Source organism: Marmota marmota, unplaced genomic scaffold (assembly GCF_001458135.2).
Source record: "Marmota marmota marmota unplaced genomic scaffold, marMar, whole genome shotgun sequence".
Classification (NCBI taxonomy): Eukaryota; Metazoa; Chordata; class Mammalia; order Rodentia; family Sciuridae; genus Marmota; species Marmota marmota.
This window is the reverse complement of record NW_026007770.1, coordinates 11320-29932: the sequence shown is the minus strand read 5'-3', so window position 1 is coordinate 29932 and position 18613 is coordinate 11320. Positions and strand designations below refer to the sequence as shown.

At 37.2% G+C, this 18613-nt stretch overlaps 1 protein-coding gene across 2 annotated transcripts; it reads left to right on the top strand.

Annotated features, from left to right (window-relative positions):
• Positions 1–109: 109 nt before the first annotated feature.
• LOC107133753 (olfactory receptor 4C46-like) lies at positions 110–8770 on the top strand. 2 transcript variants are annotated; one of them, XM_048797706.1, is made up of 2 exons: positions 110–123; positions 7867–8770. In XM_048797706.1, the coding sequence occupies exons 1-2, from the start codon at positions 110–112 to the stop codon at positions 8768–8770; spliced, it is 918 nt and encodes a 305-aa protein (XP_048653663.1). The 2 variants fall into 2 exon arrangements, with proteins under 2 accessions (XP_048653663.1, XP_015331447.1); XM_015475961.1 differs by lacking the exon at positions 110–123 and having other exon boundaries at positions 7856–8770.
• The last annotated feature ends 9843 nt before the right edge of the window (positions 8771–18613 follow it).

The window sequence follows — 18613 nt, the reverse complement described above, 5'->3', positions numbered from 1 at the left end:
AAATTACGCATAGGAAAAAAAAAATCCATGAAATTGAAACAGTCCACATTTTCACATTGTTTCCTGTAAAAATACTAAGTCCTAATTCTACTAGAGAAAGGCAAAAGACATGACACTCCCCCAGTTTTGTCTACTTTAGGCAAATGTCTCCACTATGTAATCGACCTGGTCTGTTGGAAGGGGCCTTGATATCTCACACCTCTGTTTCTATCATACTGACAAAGCTAAGTATCATTTTCTCATCTAAATCATTGTAATAACTTTCTAATTGGTCTATCTAATTCCATCATGGCCTGTGCCACCCCTAATGCATCTGGACATAGCAGATGTCGAGATAGAGATGCTGTTAAAACCTAAGTGACTTTGGGTCATTCTCCAGCACAGAACCTCCCAATGGCTATTCATAGCATTCAGAGCAAAAACGTGAAGTTCTTAAATGTTTGAAAGACACAGGTAGAACTGATGATACATGACTTTTTTTGATGTCATCTCCTGTGACTTAGCCCTTGACCCACTTGGTCTTCTTGCAATTCTGCACATGCTGGCTATGAGCCTGTGTTAAGGACATTGCAATAAGTACCTTTCCCTTTCTCTGAAACACTCACTACCCAAGTATCTGTCTGGCCTGCTGCCGGCCTGCCTTCATGTTTCCTCTCTAAGGTCAATTTATCAGGCCTTTCCTGACAAAGCCATAACCCCTCCTCCAATACTTCTTTTCTACTGAACAGTACTTAGATTTCCCTCATACTACTTATTATCATCTGAATTTTGTATTTTTATTTGTATCTTGTATATTTTCCCCTCAACAAAAAAGATCTGTTTCATAGAATTTGGGACATGATCTCTTCTGATCAACATTATGTGATAACTGTGTAGGGCAGTGCTTGATAACATGGTATGATTTCAATGAACAGTTTTTGAGTGAATGGATGAATGTGATATCAAAAATCTTTTTTTTAAATGAGAGCTTCACAAAAAGAAATGAAAATATTTCATGAAAATTTCTGGATTTATTATTTAAAAACTCAATAACTTTAACATGTAATACTATAGAAAAAAGTTACAAGTTCTACTAACAGATTAAAAAATCTCACATTCTTTTTAACACATGTGCACATGCACACAAAAACACACACACATACTATGAACAAACAAACAAAAACGGAATAGAATTTAATCAATGTGGTTTTGATATTAAGTTTTCATTTTGGATCTTGTTCAGTGATGCTCCTGTTGCATAGGACTGTTTCAATTTGAAAGTATTTTTCTGACCTTCACTTTCTTTTCCTAATTCGTACTTCTTAATTTTACACAAGGTAATAATATAGTTCACAAGGCTCAAGTGATACCTAATGATTTCCAGGGGAGATTTTGCTTTTTCTGTGTGTACTCTCCAAATACTGACCGGGGCTGAGATGCTATGTCTTTTGGTCTCTCCCACCTGGGAATTTCTGTGCCTCTCCTTTCTTTGCTGGAATCATACTACACTAATCAGATTCTATGTTCTTTGCCCACTGTGACTAGGAGGGAGAGACCTTTGAAATTGTTTTAATCTTTTCATTGACACATAATGATTGTACATATTTGTGGATACTTTGATTTAAGCATACATTGTGTAATCATCAAATCATGGCAGTTAGCATGTCCATTACCTTAAATTTTTACCATATTTTTTATGGTGAGTAAATTTGAAATTCTCTTTTAGCAATTTTTAGATACACAACAAATTCTTGTCAACTCCATCCACCCACCCTACTGTGCAATAAAACACCATAATATATTCCACCTGCCTCACTGTACCATTGTGCTTGCTGACCAGTCCCCTACCCTTCCTCCCACCTGCTCTCTCCAGCCTCCAGTAATCATTATTATGTTCCTAAGTTCTATGAGATCAGCTTTGTCTAGCCTTCACATAGGAGTGAAATAGTGTGGCATCTGTCTTTCTATGCCTGACCTATTTCATTTAGCATAATGATTCCCATGTCTCTCCATGCTGTTGCAAATAACAGGCTTTCATTTTTTTCTTATGGCATAGTAGTAGTCCATGATGTACCTGTACCATATTCTCATCCCTCATTCCTCAGTTCATGGACACCAAAGTTGATTCCATATCTTGGTTATTGTGAATAGTTCAGCAGTAAAGATGGGAGGGCAGCTATCTCTTTGACACACAGATTGCATTTCCTCTGGATATATTCCCAGTGGTGGAATTGCTGCATCACACAGAAGCTCTTTTTTTTTTTTTTTTTGTGGTGTTGAGGATTAAACCCAGAGCCTTGTGCTTGGAGGGCAAGAACTCTACCAACTGAGCTATATCCTCAGCCCAGTAGTTCTATTTTTAATTTTTTGAGGTGCCTTCATAATGTTTTCCATAATGGCTGTATTAATTTATGTTCTCATAAACAATGTATCAAAGTTGAGAAAGGCATTTTAAAAGTTTTTTCCATAAGCAGAATTACTTCCAGGTGAAAGTCTGACTTATGAACAGCTCCTTGTGAGAAAAAAAAAAAGATGGACAAAAATGAAAATTTCTTTATATTACCCTTAGGAAATAGTCAGCAAAGGCATATAGCTTAATCCCTTATGGCCAGTATCCTGTGGGCTACACAGGTAGATAATAAAAATGCAAACTTAGGCTTTTTGGAGAACACACCTGGTGAGATAATTCTTTGTAGAACTAGCTGCTGAGGAAGAGTGGAGGAGGGCAAATGTGGGGAGAGGGTGATGTGCACCTGCCTTTATATTTACCTTAACACTTAACCTCCACTCCAACCTGAAGAAGAGCAGGACATCTAAGCTGCCATAAGGCAAGTGTCTTGCTGAAGGTCACTCAGCCAGTGGTTAAATCCAGATTTATTTGATTTCATGGACTGTGCTCTTTTATCTCCACTCTGCTGCCTAGATATCAGAAATAGATTTTGGGGCTGGGGCTGCAGCTCAGTGGTAGAGTGCCTGCCTCGCCTGTGTGAGAGACTAGGTTTGATCCTCAGCATCACATAAAAATAAGTAAGTAAAGATATTGGGTCGATTGACAACTTTGAGGGATTTGAGCCTAAACCTTTAAAAAGTAACTTTAGTACAAGAATGAAGGCAGCCTGTGTTGTAGATGAGACATAGCTCACCATGGAGGAAGATAGGTAATCTGGCAGTAGTGAGGACTTGGAGCCTCAAGGGGATGCAGCAGGAGAGCAGCATCAATCAGACATGCTCACTTAGGAGGACCCTGGGTGTTAACATTGAAGGCAGCCAAGAAAATGTCAGATATGTCTTTTTGAATTCTACAAGAAGCAGAGGTCTTTAGAATTCTTTGTTTTCAGTCTGGTAATTGATATGTCTAATGCTGAACTCCATGTTTGAGAACCTCAGGCATGAAAGGAAAAATAGTGCACTTTCCACACAATACAAAGACAGTCTGAAACCCTGTGAATTAGGGTTTTATTTGGTTACCCTCATTAGCTGGTTTCCCAGATACATTTCCCCATGTATGCATCAGTGTACAATTGTACAATAGTAATGCTGGTGTCAATAGTAATTAACAATTTTTGAGCACCTAAAACTAAACAGTTGACCTGTAGTGACATAATACCTCAAAGCAACCACAGAAAGAAGAGGCTGTTTTATTTCCCACATCATCATGAAGAACATAGGCTTACAGAGGTTTATAGATCAGGCCCACCTCACACAGATAGAAAACAGCAGACCCCAGATTGGTACCTAGGATGCCTTGGTCTGGGAGCCTGGTCATCTGAAAGCCTAGGTGTTGGTGTGTGCTAGGTACTTGAGAGGGCAAAGTGGGGTAGAGCAGAGTTCTCAAGAGGGTATGACAGTAAGGTGATTTCTTCCTTTCTTTCCCTCCCTTTGTCTTTCCCTTTTCACTTTTTTTTCTGATTTTTTCTTCCTGTTTACTTATGTCCTTAAAATCTCAAATGGGTTTTCTTCCACTGAGAGAAGTTGGAATGTCTTCCCAGGCGCTGATGCCACTTGCTAAATCCTGGGCACAACCACAATCCCAGAGTCTGGAATGCTTAGTCTCCCCTTCGTAAATCACTTTCTCTTACAAAAATCATCCCACTTCTCTCTTCTCAGTTTCCCCATCTAAAACTGAAGGTACCATTAGAAATTACTTTTGAAGATCATTGAAAAGCACTTTTTAAACATAAGTACAAAATCTGTGCAGTTTTCAGAGATTTCAAGACGGAATTCTGAAATGGAAAAACCCTCTGTGTTAGTCATCTTTTCATTGCTTTTACTGAAATACTTGAGATGAACAACTTGAGAAGGAGGAAGCTGTATTTTGACTCATGGTTTCAGAGAATAATTCCATGTTGAGTTGATCCCATTGCCTTGGGCCTGAGGTGAGGCAGAATATCATGGCGGAAGGGCATGTTGGAGGAAATCTATCAGCTCCTGGCAGCTGGAAAGCCAAGAGGGAGAAAAAGAGAGAGAAAGGCCCTGAAGAAGAACTCTTCCAGTAAACACCCTCAATGACTTACTTTCTCCAACTAGGTCCCATTTCCCATTCAACCATGAGATTTTGTTCAGCTTTCAGATCCAAACCATAACACCCTCTCACGAAACTCTGGTTCACCCAAATTATTAAGCTACTATTAATGCAGCTTGGTTCATATTGCATTCCAAGAGTTAACATCGAATTCCATGCAGTTATATAAAATACAGAATGATTTTACTGGCGTTTGCTAGAATTTATTTCTATAAGGCTCTAGACTGTGACCTCCAGAGGTAATACAAGTGTTTGCTCCAAGTGGCAGTGCCATCAGAAAACCTCAACCCTTCTCACCCAGAGCTTTGTCCTCAAATGCTATTCACCTACAGCACTTTCAGGCTTCCATGTCTCAGTGCTTGTGTAAATGCTGAATGCCAAATTTTCCATTGGCTTTGGGATTTTTGTTGCAAAGATATAATTTGTGTTGCTTTAGTTTTATGTCATAGAAGGTTTTAAATCACTTTTTTGGATTTTGCCTTTTGAAATATCAATGTCGTCTTATTCTATTACTCCTTTAATGATTTTGCCTTAATCTCTCATAATTTTCTTTGTTATTGATTTCATTGCTCATGAAACACTCTCAAATACTGCATTGATGTATGCACTAGTTAGAGCAAAGCAAGTTGCAAAGGATTTAGATGTTTGGATAGGAAATACTGCATTATATTAATCAACCCAGAGAACAAGAAGCAGATTCAAGAAGATCTAATCTTAACTAAGCCCATACTCTGTGTGGGCATTGTACTCAGTGTTTTACATGCCCTATGTCCTTTAACCTCAGTTTTGCAAAAAAGCATAGGTCCCCAATGCAAGAAATACAATTCCCAACTCAAGATGGGGAGAGTCTCTTTCCAGGATGCCTGATCCTAAGACAAAACCTTCCCATCAAAGGAAATAATTAATCCCAGGAGAGAAAGCACAGCTACCAGCAAGGTCCAGGTGTCTTTGTGGAAACCTCTTTAAATACCCAGATAGCACAGGAGGAAATACTTTCTGTTGTAGTCAGTTCAAGAGCAAGATTCTTCATGACTAGAAATATCTACTTGAATGTTTTCCTTCAAACTGTGTTCCTCCTTCACTGAAGCCCAGATCATATTTCCATAGTGAATCAAATAAATCCATTCTGAATTCTAACCCTGGGTTTTCTGTGAGGCATTCAAGGTTTTGTGTAGGAAGGAAAGATTTGGACTTCTAAAGACACTTCCTTAGTATCTATTGATTTGATATAGAATTATCTGTATAGTCTCTTTCAATTGTGTCTTATATTTTAATATTGAAAGGTTCTTATTCTAAGTGGAAGTCACTTTGAAGATGGGATTGCTTCTGAATATCATTAAAACTCTCTAAGATTATAAGGTAAGTTCTTCAACAGAACTGATCTTATTAACTATTGGTACTTCTCATGTACTATAATTATTATTTTTCAGAATACTTAAGTTAACTAAGATAATTTACAGCAGTGAAAACAAAGTTTAAATGTACCTCCCACACATGAGACCTAAATATGAATACTAGATGGCCTAAGACATCAAATTCTGAGTAAAGTAAAACATGGAGAAATCTTATTGGGATCAATGGCTATGGACAATATAGGTCTCTATGGCTTCTTTACAAGTAATATTGAAGAGAATTCCTTTATTTTTCAGTGTGAATTCTGGACATGTGCTGAGTGCATACAGTTAAACATAGAGGAAAGTCCTATATGTGCCCTCAGAACAGTGGTAGGTGTGTTCATGTAACAATTATCAGAACAACCCATGAGACGATATTCTTAATTTTCATTTCATAGATAGATGAAGTAGATGTATGCTTTGCCAGGAAACCTACCCTAGAAAAGAAGAATTCCAAGTGGAAGAACCAGGATTCTAATCAGATTTTCCCTGATACTCATGCCAAGATGCTTAGCTATGTGACAAAATGGAATTTTCCATCAGGGTCTATAATCCACTTTGAAATGGTATTGGAAAAGAGAGAATTGGTTGTGAGAGAAAGAAAGGACAAACGTACTCTCTCCAAGAATGCAGAAACATTTATTTTCTTAGCATTTGACAGTTCAAATGGATCACTGTCTGTTTGTTGATGAAATTACTTCTACAAAGTTGTATCTCAGGTAGCATTTAATTAATTATAATAATTACGCTCATGTCAAAAGAGGATTAAAATACAACATTTCTATACCATGATAATATATAGGATATAAATTAAAGATGAGAATTTCAAAGATAATATATTTTGACAATTTGGAGGACAAAAATATATAGAATAAGAAAAATCTGAGTCATGTTCTTAGCTCTGCCATGTATTAGCTGCTTTTTTTAGAGCAGGATTCTTATTTCTCTCTGCTTTTATAACAAGCAAAATAAGTATAATTATATCTATAAGATGATGATATTCAGCAATTGCTAGTCTTGAAGTGAGAATTAAATCAGCAGGCATCTGGAAAAGCATTTAGAACACCTAAGGAGTTCAATGAGTTTTGGTAAGCATTGCCATTGCTAAACAACTGCAAACATTTGTCTCTGAGATTGTTTCCTTATCTATGCAATGAAGTAGAATGTACCACAAAGGTTATTCTAAGTATTAAAAAGAATCATGTATGCAAAGCACTTGGTACCAAGAAATACACAGGACAAACACTGCAAAATAATTTGTCATTGACTATTATGAAGTTCTTGGGTTTAGTCATTAAGTATTATGAATTATTTCACAAGAGCTTTTTATACTTACATTTCCATCACTATTGCACTGCTATTCTTTCCATCAACTCTCCTCACTAGTCTGCTACCTGGGGTTCCCAGATCTGGCTTCCTCTATTCACTGAACCTTGATCAGTGTCTTCCAGGACACAGTGGCAATTAGAAGAGTAATGCCCCAGATTCACCCTTCCTCAAGTTCCTTATCACACTTGCACTAATTTTCTCAGTTATGTGTTATAGTTTTCCTTTTCTTAGAATAAAGATTGTTAACTATACAATGATGGCTGTTGCATCCATCTTCTGCCTCCCTTATGGGCTTAATTGCCACAATCTGTGCAATCCATTACTTATGTTTAGTCTCATCATCTGAAAATTCACAGTGTACTCAGGTGGGCTCCTGGTTGTGTGTCTGTAAGTTTCACATGCAGAAGCTTCTGGAAGAATCAACATTCAGGAGGCATTTGAGTCATCTGTAAAAACACAGAATGTTTTCCTTAAAAAGAACAAATAACTTATAAATAAGGATAAACACTCATCAAATCTCAGTGCACAATAGAATCTAGGCTTTTCATTTTATTACAATACAGAAGTTTAATAATTTCAAAGTTTTACCCGCTCACCCCCAGGTACTATAATAAATTTGCACAGGAAGTACATGGAGAAGAGAAATGTGACAGAGTTTGTTCTACTGGGACTTACACAAAACCCAAAGATGCAGAAAATTATATTTGCTGTATTTTTGCTCATCTACATCATCTCTGTGTTAGCAAATTTGTTCACCGTGATTACCATCATTTCCAGCCCACTGTTGGGCTCCCCCATGTACTTTTTTCTGGCCTATCTCTCCTTTATTGATGCCTGCTATGCCTCTGTCAGTATGCCTAAATTCATCGTGGATTCACTGCATGAAAAGAAGACCATCCTGTTCAATGGATGCATGGCCCAAGTCTTTGGAGAACATTTCTTCTCAGGTGCAGAGGTCATTCTGCTTACGGTGATGGCCTATGACCGCTATGTGGCCATCTGCAAGCCCTTGCACTATGCAACCATCATGAACTGGAGAGTGTGTGCCCTGCTAGTGGCAGTGTCCTGGATGGGAGGTTTTCTCCATGCAACAATCCAGATCCTCTTCATCTTCCGACTACCCTTCTGTGGTCCTAATGTCATTGATCACTTTATGTGTGATCTGAGCCCTTTGCTAAACCTGGCCTGCACTGATACCCGCATTCTGGGGTTCATTGTTATTGCCAACAGTGGGTTCATCTGCCTGCTAATCTTCCTCCTCTTGCTAGTCTCCTATGTGGTCATCCTGTGCTCCCTGAGGACACAGAGCCTGGAGGGTAGGCGCAAAGCCCTGTCCACCTGTGTCTCCCACATCACAGTGATCCTTTTATTCTTTTTTCCCACCTTATTTGTATACCTAAGACCCGCAGTTACTTTACCTATTGATAAGGCAGTTGCTGTTTTCTACGCTATGATAGCTCCTATGTTAAATCCTTTGATCTACACCTTGAGAAATGCACAGATGAAAAGCACCATTAGGAAATTATTTACTAGGAAATGTGCCTGAAGACCAACATTGATATAACTGAGGAAAGGACCCTTTGAATGATCTTAGCAAGTAGTACTTAAGCTATTAAAAAAAATCATTCAAAAATTCTTTTGATCAATCTCATGAAATTTAACAAATTATGATTTTTGTGTGTGAATTTGCATCATGAATCCCAGTATTATCCATAAATGGAAAACACCAATAATTAAAATGAAAAACAAACAAGGAAAAAATCTTCTTCTTTCAAGGAAGAAAAAAGAAATTGATTCAGAGAAAGAGAAAAAACTACTTCAGGACAACTCTGAATCTTTGCAAACCTTTACCAAATTAGGGCTTGATTTTGCTATCTTCATTCATTTTATTTATCAGGAAAATGACAGAAAAAAGTTATTAGAACACATCTAGCAATGATCCTGCAATCAAAACATGACTTACCAGATTATACTGTTAATTTCTGTTACAAGAACCAGTAATTATATTAAATAGACCATATTATTGTACTAATTATCATTTATGGGGAATAGACAGTATTGAACACACTGCACAGTTGAATTTTTATAACTAAATATCCAATGGTTTTTATAAAAATTTCTCATAAGTATACATATCACAATTGATGGTAATATGTTTTGAGGAATATTATGGTAACTAAGGACTTTAGGGCTACAAAACTGAAACAATATTAACCTTTAATTGGCAAGTGATGCAGATTCAACCAAATTTCCTTATAGGCTTCAGCAAGGCTGTGTATACTCAGGTCGCTGTACTCTGATAACCCAAGATAAAGAGGGGTGAGGCAAATGAAAGAATGCTTGAAGGTCAGGCAGGAACTCCTAGTTGAATAATGCACAGGGAGACTACATTAAGTACTTGCCTGCTAGCAAACAATAGTTTCTCTATTGTAGTACAACATTTGCCTCTGATAAATGGTGAATGAAGAATGAATGTTAAAGTAACATAAATAATTAAAATATAGAGTAAAAAATGAGTCCTGAAGACTACAGATTGTTTTTTCACTGTCATCTAATTCAGACTGACCTCTGAGGGAAACCACAGGTTTTTTTTTTTTTTTTTTTAACCCTATGTATACTGAGGAATGAGAAAGAATTGAGAACTGATTTTCTGAGCATATGAGCAAATGTTATATCATGATGTTTTCTCAGCAAGAATTCATTATCCTCTGCATAGGGTCTGTTTATGATTTTTCTGTTACATGGTGGTCACATTCATTAGTAAAAACTATTTTGTAAAACGTATACATCTGTCTATACAAAAGCAATTTCAGGATAATTTTTGTTGTTGATCAATGTTTCTTTCACTCTTTAATAAACCCAAATATTTGATTCCAAAAATATTAATGTTTCGGGTGACTTCTGAGGTGAACAAAACACACCTAGCTTCTTCTTTCATGGTGTTTAAGTGACAGACACCAGAGGTTTGAGTGGAAAATACTGATGAGTGTTATACAAACATGTTAAGATGAACAGGGTACTAAGAGGACATGTTGGATGGACAATAAACAAAGTCCTGGAGAGAGGGTGCTGACAGAAAAGGATTCCCAGAAAGAAAGACATAAAAATGACCCTCATGGGATAAAATTGGGCAAGAAGAGTGAAGAGGCAAGATGTTGGATCAAAGAATTCCTATGACAGGTAAGTTAAAAACAAAACATGCAGGAAACCTAAATCATGCAGCATGACTGTGGTTATTAATTTATATTGTTATTCAACAAGCTGAACACTAAGGTAGTGTAGAGGTAAATTGCAATCCTGAGAATGGGAAGACAGAAACAAGCAAGAACAAAAAAGATCGCAAAATCATATTAAAGCTTAATGGCAAAAACCATGGGCAAAACATAGGAAGTATTTTTAAGATGGTGAGTGATACAATTATATTTTAGTTTATAATAACTTGGTTTCCAGTATGATAAAGAATAAAGAAATATGAAGGGCAGGAGGGAAGCAGAAGCCTAGTATAATGATCTGAGGGTAAAAGGCTGAGATTGAACTCTGATCCTCCTGGTGAACAGACAGAGTAGCGGACACTGGAATCATGCTCAAATCCCTCCACCAGGCCACTGTGCACAAGACCCAGGTATTGTGACTGGGTTGCTAAGAGTTCACAGCCCTAACCATCTTTGGACAAAAACACCAAAGAAAATAGAAAATTCTATCCAGGGATTATTCCCACTATTTTATGACTCTCAAGTGGAAAAATGAAAGACTATCACAAGAGTGTAAAAAGGTTGTATCCCTTTGCCCCCTGCAGAACAAATTATGTACTACATTTATGACAGTGGTCCATTTCATGCTTTGAATACAGCCTTTGCTGCTCTAAAACAGACATGTTTTTTCTCTTCTCCCTCTTTTCCTCCCTAATGTCTTCTCCATAAACCCTCCTCCTAATTTCAGAGGAAAATGGGATTCTTTTTGTACAATTCTTTAAAATTTCTCTTTTGCTCCTGATGGAGAGAATCACAGATGCTGGGACAGGAGTCCCCTGTGTTTCTTTTTTGCTAGAAAAGCAACGAAACTTCTTTTATCTTTTTTTCTCAAAACCTTGTCTTCCTTATTGGATGGTCATCAGGGATGGGACCAAGCTTTAGACCACACAATGAACACTCCAGAGCTGCCAAGGAACCAGGCTAAATCTGACTTTACTGGGGACCACACACTTTTCTCCTTCTCTCATCAGACTTATTTAGTCCCTGCTTTCAAATGACAAATACATAGAAATCCCCACAACAGGATCATTATCAAAAACTGAAATAGAGAAATAGTTCCCCATATATTTAGAAGTTATAGAGAATCAATTGATGAGGAAGTTTAGAAAGAGGAGTCATGGGTGAGATCCAGGTTCTGGCTTTCAACACTAGATGGGTGAGGGAACTGAGAAGATGGAATGGAGAGAACTTTGCAAATGAAAAGGGCCTCTCCATCTCTGGCAGAGGTGCCTGCAACTACAGCAGGGGGTCTCCCAGCCTGTCTAAGGAATGCTCCAGAGTTGCCTGAAGAAACCACAATGGTCTCCCCTGAGGAAGGTTCCCTGCAAGACAAGGCTGACTTTGTTTGGGACTGACTCCTAACCCCCCTTCCCCTTCTTGACTCCTAGACCTATAACTAGGCTCAAGTCCCCACAGGGACCTAAAAGAGCCACAATGTGTGACCCATGAAAAGGTGAAATATGCTCCAAAGGCTTCATGATTTTTCTAATTTATGCAGACAGAAATGCAGGAATATATCTATGAATATATGCAAAGACTATGCAAGAATGATGAAATAGACATAAATCAGGTTAAATTTACTGATACAGACTTCATTAATCAGATGCTTTCTTTAGCACTGCAGCTCAGGGAGTTGAAAAGGACTCTGGTTATTCAACTGCAACAACAAGGACCAAATGAGACTCTCAGTGAGTAAATTAGAATGTTTTAGGAGTTAATGGCTAAAAGGAATTCAAAGGCATAGAGAAAACAGATACAGTGTGATTTGTCATTTAAGATCTACTATCCCACCCTAGGAGAGTCCAGAAGACATAACTTTCATCATAACTATGAATAGTAAGTGAGTGAGAGGAGCCCTGACATCCTTGAGGACTTCTGTGATTGCTCTTTCCTGTTAGACGGAACCCCTCAGTGGAAACTGTGGTTCCCGGCCTGAAAGCTCTAACTGCAAAGTGAATAATCGGATCCAGGGATAGCAGGGGTTAAGAGGCAACTCTTGATATCCAAAGTTTTAGTCGTGTGGTTGCAGCAGTGTGAGGGAGACACAGAAGGGGTTAGGCAGCCAGGGGAAGATGGCAAGATGGTGAGTAAGGAGGTGGGGGTAGGGAACAGGGCCAGGAAAAAGGAGCATACAGAAGGAGGCTCTGCTTGATGAAAGTGCTCCTGGACACAGCAGAGATTCCAATCAGATAGACAAGTCTGTATTCCTGCCCCTAAGCCAGGGATCCAGTACAAAACTAAAACAGATGTGTGGACAGAGGGGACTCCAACCATTAATACTGAAGAAAATGTGGACAGGGGAGGAGACAGGAGAGGAGGAAATTCCAGAAATCATAAAAAGGACAAGACAAAACTACCCCAACAGATTCCTGACTTCTCTTTGGAGCGATGCTCTGTGTCACTTTTGCGATAAACCTGGTGCTCTGTGTCTTGCTCTGCAATTCTTTGCTGAACAGAGTCAATGAACCCAACATCCCTGGATGGTAACAAGTGAACAGCAGAGTTAAAGAAGAAGCGAGCTGGACTGAAGAGAACTATGACCTTGGCTGGTCGATTTCAGACTTCCTATTAGTGAAATACTGTAGAAATCCTAGGAGTTCTTACTTTGATATAGTGAAGAAGAAAAGTTCAAGTGAATGAAATAAAAACTGAATTCTCAAATCAGAAATTCACGATTCCTCAATCAACATCCAGACTTGAGCCATTCTGCAGATCCAGAAACCCTGAAATTAAAGAGAAGCTGGATATGCTTGAGGTAGGAGCCAAGAGCACTGCTTCAAATTAATGTTGATCTGTCTTCAAGATACCCCAAAGCCTTTTTCAGGTTATCTTTGCATTAGAAGAAGAGAAATAATCAGGAATTGCTGTGACTACGGAACCTATGGAGCAGAGAATATCGTGGTGGAAAAGGCTAAGTAGAAGCTGGTAGATCTCACTATTCAGGTGTGATTCTTACCATATTCAACTGAACTACTTGTCCTTTGCAAAGACAGATGGTTATGGAAAAATTATAGTGAAATTCCATTAGCTTGATCAGATGGAAACTCCAATTTCAGCTTTTGTACCAAATATGGTTTCATTGTTTGAACATATGAAAACACCCGCCTGGTGTTTCATATGTAGCTAATAATCTGGCAAAGCCTTCTCCATACCTTTCAATAAAGGACCATCAGAAGCAATTTCGTCTCATCCAAAAAAGCCAGTAATGCACACTCTTTCTCCTAAAAAAAGAAGTGCTGTTTTAGCCCTAATTCATAATTCTCTCTCCCAAACCCAAGCAACCCCTCATAGAGAGAGAAACTCAACAAGTTTCAAGAAAACACAGAAAAAATCATTTAACACTCCAATGGAGATGAAAATAAATTAAAAATCAAAAAGATCCTCTAGCTCAAGATGTACTGTTTAATTAATCAGAGGGCATCAATAGCAAAATTAGATCAAAAAGAAGAGAAAATTAATACGATTGAAGACTGTTCTTTGAGAATGTAAGGGTAAAAGAAATTGAAGTTAAAGCATAAAAGTTAAAGGGTAAAACACCGGGTGTTGTAAAGTTTCTAAGCTGCAAGGTCTGAGTTAAAATGTAAAGGATTAGGTATTGTTAGGTTTCTATGCTACCTGCAAAACCTGAAATTTCTGTAGCTGTTGAGACAATGCTTGGAACTGCCCAGTAAATATTTCCCCTGACTATTGGTTGTTTAATAAGGGCTCTGTGTGGTTGCACGTAGGCATTGCAGGGCCTGGACCAATCAGTTTAAATGTAACCCCCTCCTTAGGAATGACCTATCACTCCAGCCTGACCTGTTCCAGCCAATGAATGAACCAATCATGTTTAGGAGTTGTTGTTCAATTTTCCCGCGCCTAATGATGATTTGTTCTGATGTATACAAAGCCCTCCGCCCTCCCCAAAAAGTGTACTTAAGCAGTGCTCAGCCCCTGCTCGGGGCTCTGGGCTGCTTTCCCTTCTTGAGTGGGCACGGAGCCCCAGCATGCTGGTTCAATAAATCCCTCTTCTGCCAATTGCATGAGTGGTCACTTGGTGGTCTCTTTCTCTGACGTTTCGCGGGACCCTTACAAGAATACACAGTCTGAGTAATAAAAAGAAAATAAGAATAAAAAGAAATGAATCAAGACTTATAGGGACTTTAAGGTAGAATTAAATGTTAAAATAGTTGAGTTCTGGGGGCTCAAGAGGGACTTGAAAATGCCAAATTGTGGAAAACCTCTTCAAATGGATCAGAAAAGAATATTTTCCAAACCTAAGTAAATGTGGATATCCAGGTACAAAAAGAGCAGAGTTGCCAGTCAAGTTTAACTCTACTATCCACTATGAAAATTAGTGTGGAGTTTCCTCAAAAAATTGAAAAAGAATTGCCATGTAATCCAGTTATGCTACTCCTGGGTATATATCAGTGTCTATCAATAAATGAATGGTTTTTAAAATATAGAGAATTCAGCATGAATAAGAATGAAATTCTGTCATTTGCAACAACAGGGTGAAGGTCATTATGTTAAGGGAAGTAAACCTCGCACAGAAAGACAGGACTGCATGACCTCAGCCACATTGGAAACTAAAAAGGTTGATCTCATAGAAATTAAAAGTATGGTGATTAGCTGTGACTGGGAAGAGCAGGAGGTAGATGATGGGGAAATACTGATCTATGGGTAGTGAGCTGCAGTTATGAATAAGAAGCTCAGGGTGCTGTGGCACACGGGGGTGACCATATACAATGTACATTTCTAAAGAAATGATAAATGTTTGAGGAGATAAACATGATTAGTATGATTTAAACATTATGCAATGTGTACATGTATCAAGTGGAACCTCATTAATATGTACAGCTTTTATATTTATAAACCTTAGTTTAAAAAGAATTAATCTTCATCCTAAAGCAAGAATGAAATTATGGCATTTACCGGTAAATAGATGGTGCTGGAAAATATCATGCTAAATGAAAATAAGCCAATCCCTAAGAACCAAAGGCAGAATGTTTTCTCTGATATGCAGTTGCTAATTCACAATGGGGGAGAGGTCTAGGGAAGAATAGAGTTACTTTAGAGAAGTGAAGGAAGGGAAGGGGGTATGGGGGTAAAAAGGATAGTGGAATGAAACAGACATTATTAATATATATGACTGAATGACCAGTGTGATTCTACCATGTACAATCAGAAAAAAAGATAAATTATACTCCACTTATGTATGATATATCAAAGTGCATTAATGTATTCTACTGTCATTTGTAACTAATTAGGACAAATAAAAAGATTTTTAGAAATAATAATTAATACCAGTAAAATGTGCTGTAACTTGAATAGACATTTCTAGGAAGAAGACATAGCAGTGGACAGCAGATAAACTAAAAGGTGCTTGATGTCAATATAAACATCAAGAAAAATGCAAATCAAATCACAACAAGATATCAACTTAATTTGATAGGATTGGAATTATAAAAATCAAACAAACAAAAACAAAAAGATAATAAATGTTGTTAAGGATGTAAGAAAAAGGAAATGCTTCCCCACTGTTTTTGTTAATATAAATTGGTTCAGCCTTACAGAAAAAAGTATGAAGTTTCCTAAAATAGTTTTAAAAACAAAAATATCAGCCTTTATAAAGAAGAAAATCATTATTTGTATTCTTGATGATTTCCCTTCTAACTTCAGTGAGATGAAATCTCATCACAGTTTTGATTTGCCTCTCTGATTACTAGGGATGTTGAACATTTTTTTAATATATTTGTTGGCCATTTTTATTTCTTCTTTTGTGTAATGTGTTTTTCTTTTCACAATTTATTTATTGGGTTATTTGGCATTTTGTTGTTGTTTGTTGGTTGTTGTTTTTTTTGGGGGGGTCTCTTTGCTATTTTATTTTGTTGTTTTTGTTGTTTAATGTCAAGCTTTTAAGTATTCTGGATTCTGTTGGAGGAAGAGCTTAAAAAGATCTTCTCCCACTCTGTAGGCTCTCTCTTCATGCTAGTGTTTCCTTTGATGTGCAGAAGATTTTTAATTTCATGCCATGCCATCTCATTTATTGATTTGGGGGTTTTATTTCTTGAGCTTTAGAAGTCTTGTTAAGGAAGTAGATGCCTGTGCCAATATGTTTGAGTGCAGAGCCTGTCTTCTAGAACTTGAAAGGTTTCTTGTGTAATTTTTAGGTGTGTTTGATCCACAGTGAGAAAAGGTATCTTCATTCATTTTCAGTAGGACTGCAAATTAGTATAAAAACTTTGGAAAGCGGTATAGAGCTTCCTTAAACCACCAGGAATGGAACCACAAATTCACCCAGCTATCTCACTCCTTGGTGTTTACTCAAAAGAAGTAAAGTCAGCATACTATAGTGATACAGGCACATGAATGTTTACAGGACCACAACCCATAACAGCCAAGCTATAGAACAAGCTCAGGTGCCTGTCAACAGATGGGGGGATAAAAAAATAAATAAATGCATACACGCAATACTCAGTATACAGGAAAACTGGGGACTGAAATGGAACAAGTTATACTCCATACTTGTATAATTATGTCAAAATGAGTCTTGATGTTATATATAAATATGAAGCATTAATAAAAAAGGAAAATGAAGAAAATCCTGCCATTTGTAACATTTGGGATCAACCCAGAAAACATTAATGTTAAGAAAAATAAGCCAGGCACAAAAGAGCAAACACAACATGACATCACTTACAGGATAAATCTAAAATAGTCTAACTCAGAGTTATAGAATGGGACTGTGGTTGTCAGGAGCTGAGGAATGAAGAGGAAGAAAATGTCAATCAAATGGTATGATGTTTTGGTTTCACAATATTAATAAGTTCTGGAGATTTATATACCATTGAGCTTATACTGATCAATATTGTCCAGGATGCTTAAAATACTACTCAAAGGGCAGATTATGTGCTGCATGTCATCATCATCATCATCATCATCATCATCATCATCATCATCATATTCTTCTTCTTCATCATTATATTAATAATAAACAAGTAGTTGGATATACACATTTGAAGATGGTCAGATAGGTGACCAAATAATTTCATGTCATAGATTATATGTTATATATGTACTGTATTTTTATGTGAATTACTTCAAATAAATGTTTGTTTGTTTTAAAAAAATCATATATACACTTCCTAAAATGACTAGTGGCAAATAAGTAACAATGAAGTTTTGTCCAATTGACAAAATGTGGAATGACATGAACTCTCTCACTGTGTTTTAAATATCTCTCCAAATCTGTAATGCTGCCAATCATTCCATGCTGTGTCCCAGAGAACACTGTTATATAGCCCTTTCTTTGGTTTTTGGCTACTTCCAAAACACTGGAAATCAGGAAAAGCACCATGTGCAGTTAAAAATAGCTGTCATTAATAAGCAATTCACGGTGGATTTTCAGAAAGGATTTAATACTGATAAGAAAGATGCCCCCTCTGGAAAACATTTTCAGGGAAACTACATCACTGGTACTCACACTGGATTAATACTGCAATCCTATTTACATGGCATTCATCTTTCCTAACAACCCAAATTCAGATAAAAAAATAAATAAATAAAAAAGAAATTACGTTCAAACTTCAGGAAATACAAGTCTCCATTCAGAGGCTGGTAATTTTCAAATACATCTTTCCAGTATACCTGCTTCCAAGGTAACATATTTCCATCAAAAGATATAATTAATTCCTGGGAGAGAAAGCTCAGCTATAAGCTAGGTCCCTAAATTCTTCTGAAAACCTCTTAAAATTTCCTGGTCTTGTAAGATGGCAATATTTTTTGTTGTAGTTGATTCATCTAGAGCAAGATTCATCAGGAGTGACCCATTTGAATCCTTTTTCTCCCAGCCTCCTGCCTTCTGTCCTACTGAACCAGAGCAGCAGAATGATTTCATTTCTCTGAAACATACCAAGTGAATCCATTCTAAATCCAAATCACAGATTTTCTATTAAAATATTTTAGGCTTTAAGTCAAAAAGAATGATTTAGACTTTAAAGGAAACATCCTTAATGACATTCGATTTGATGTAGGGTTATCTGAATATTCTCTTTGGAAGTTTGTTGTCACTTCATATTAAAATTCTTATTTCAAGAAGAGGTCTTTTTGAAGATGAAAATGATTCTGAACACTCAAAGCATAATTAAAATCATCTA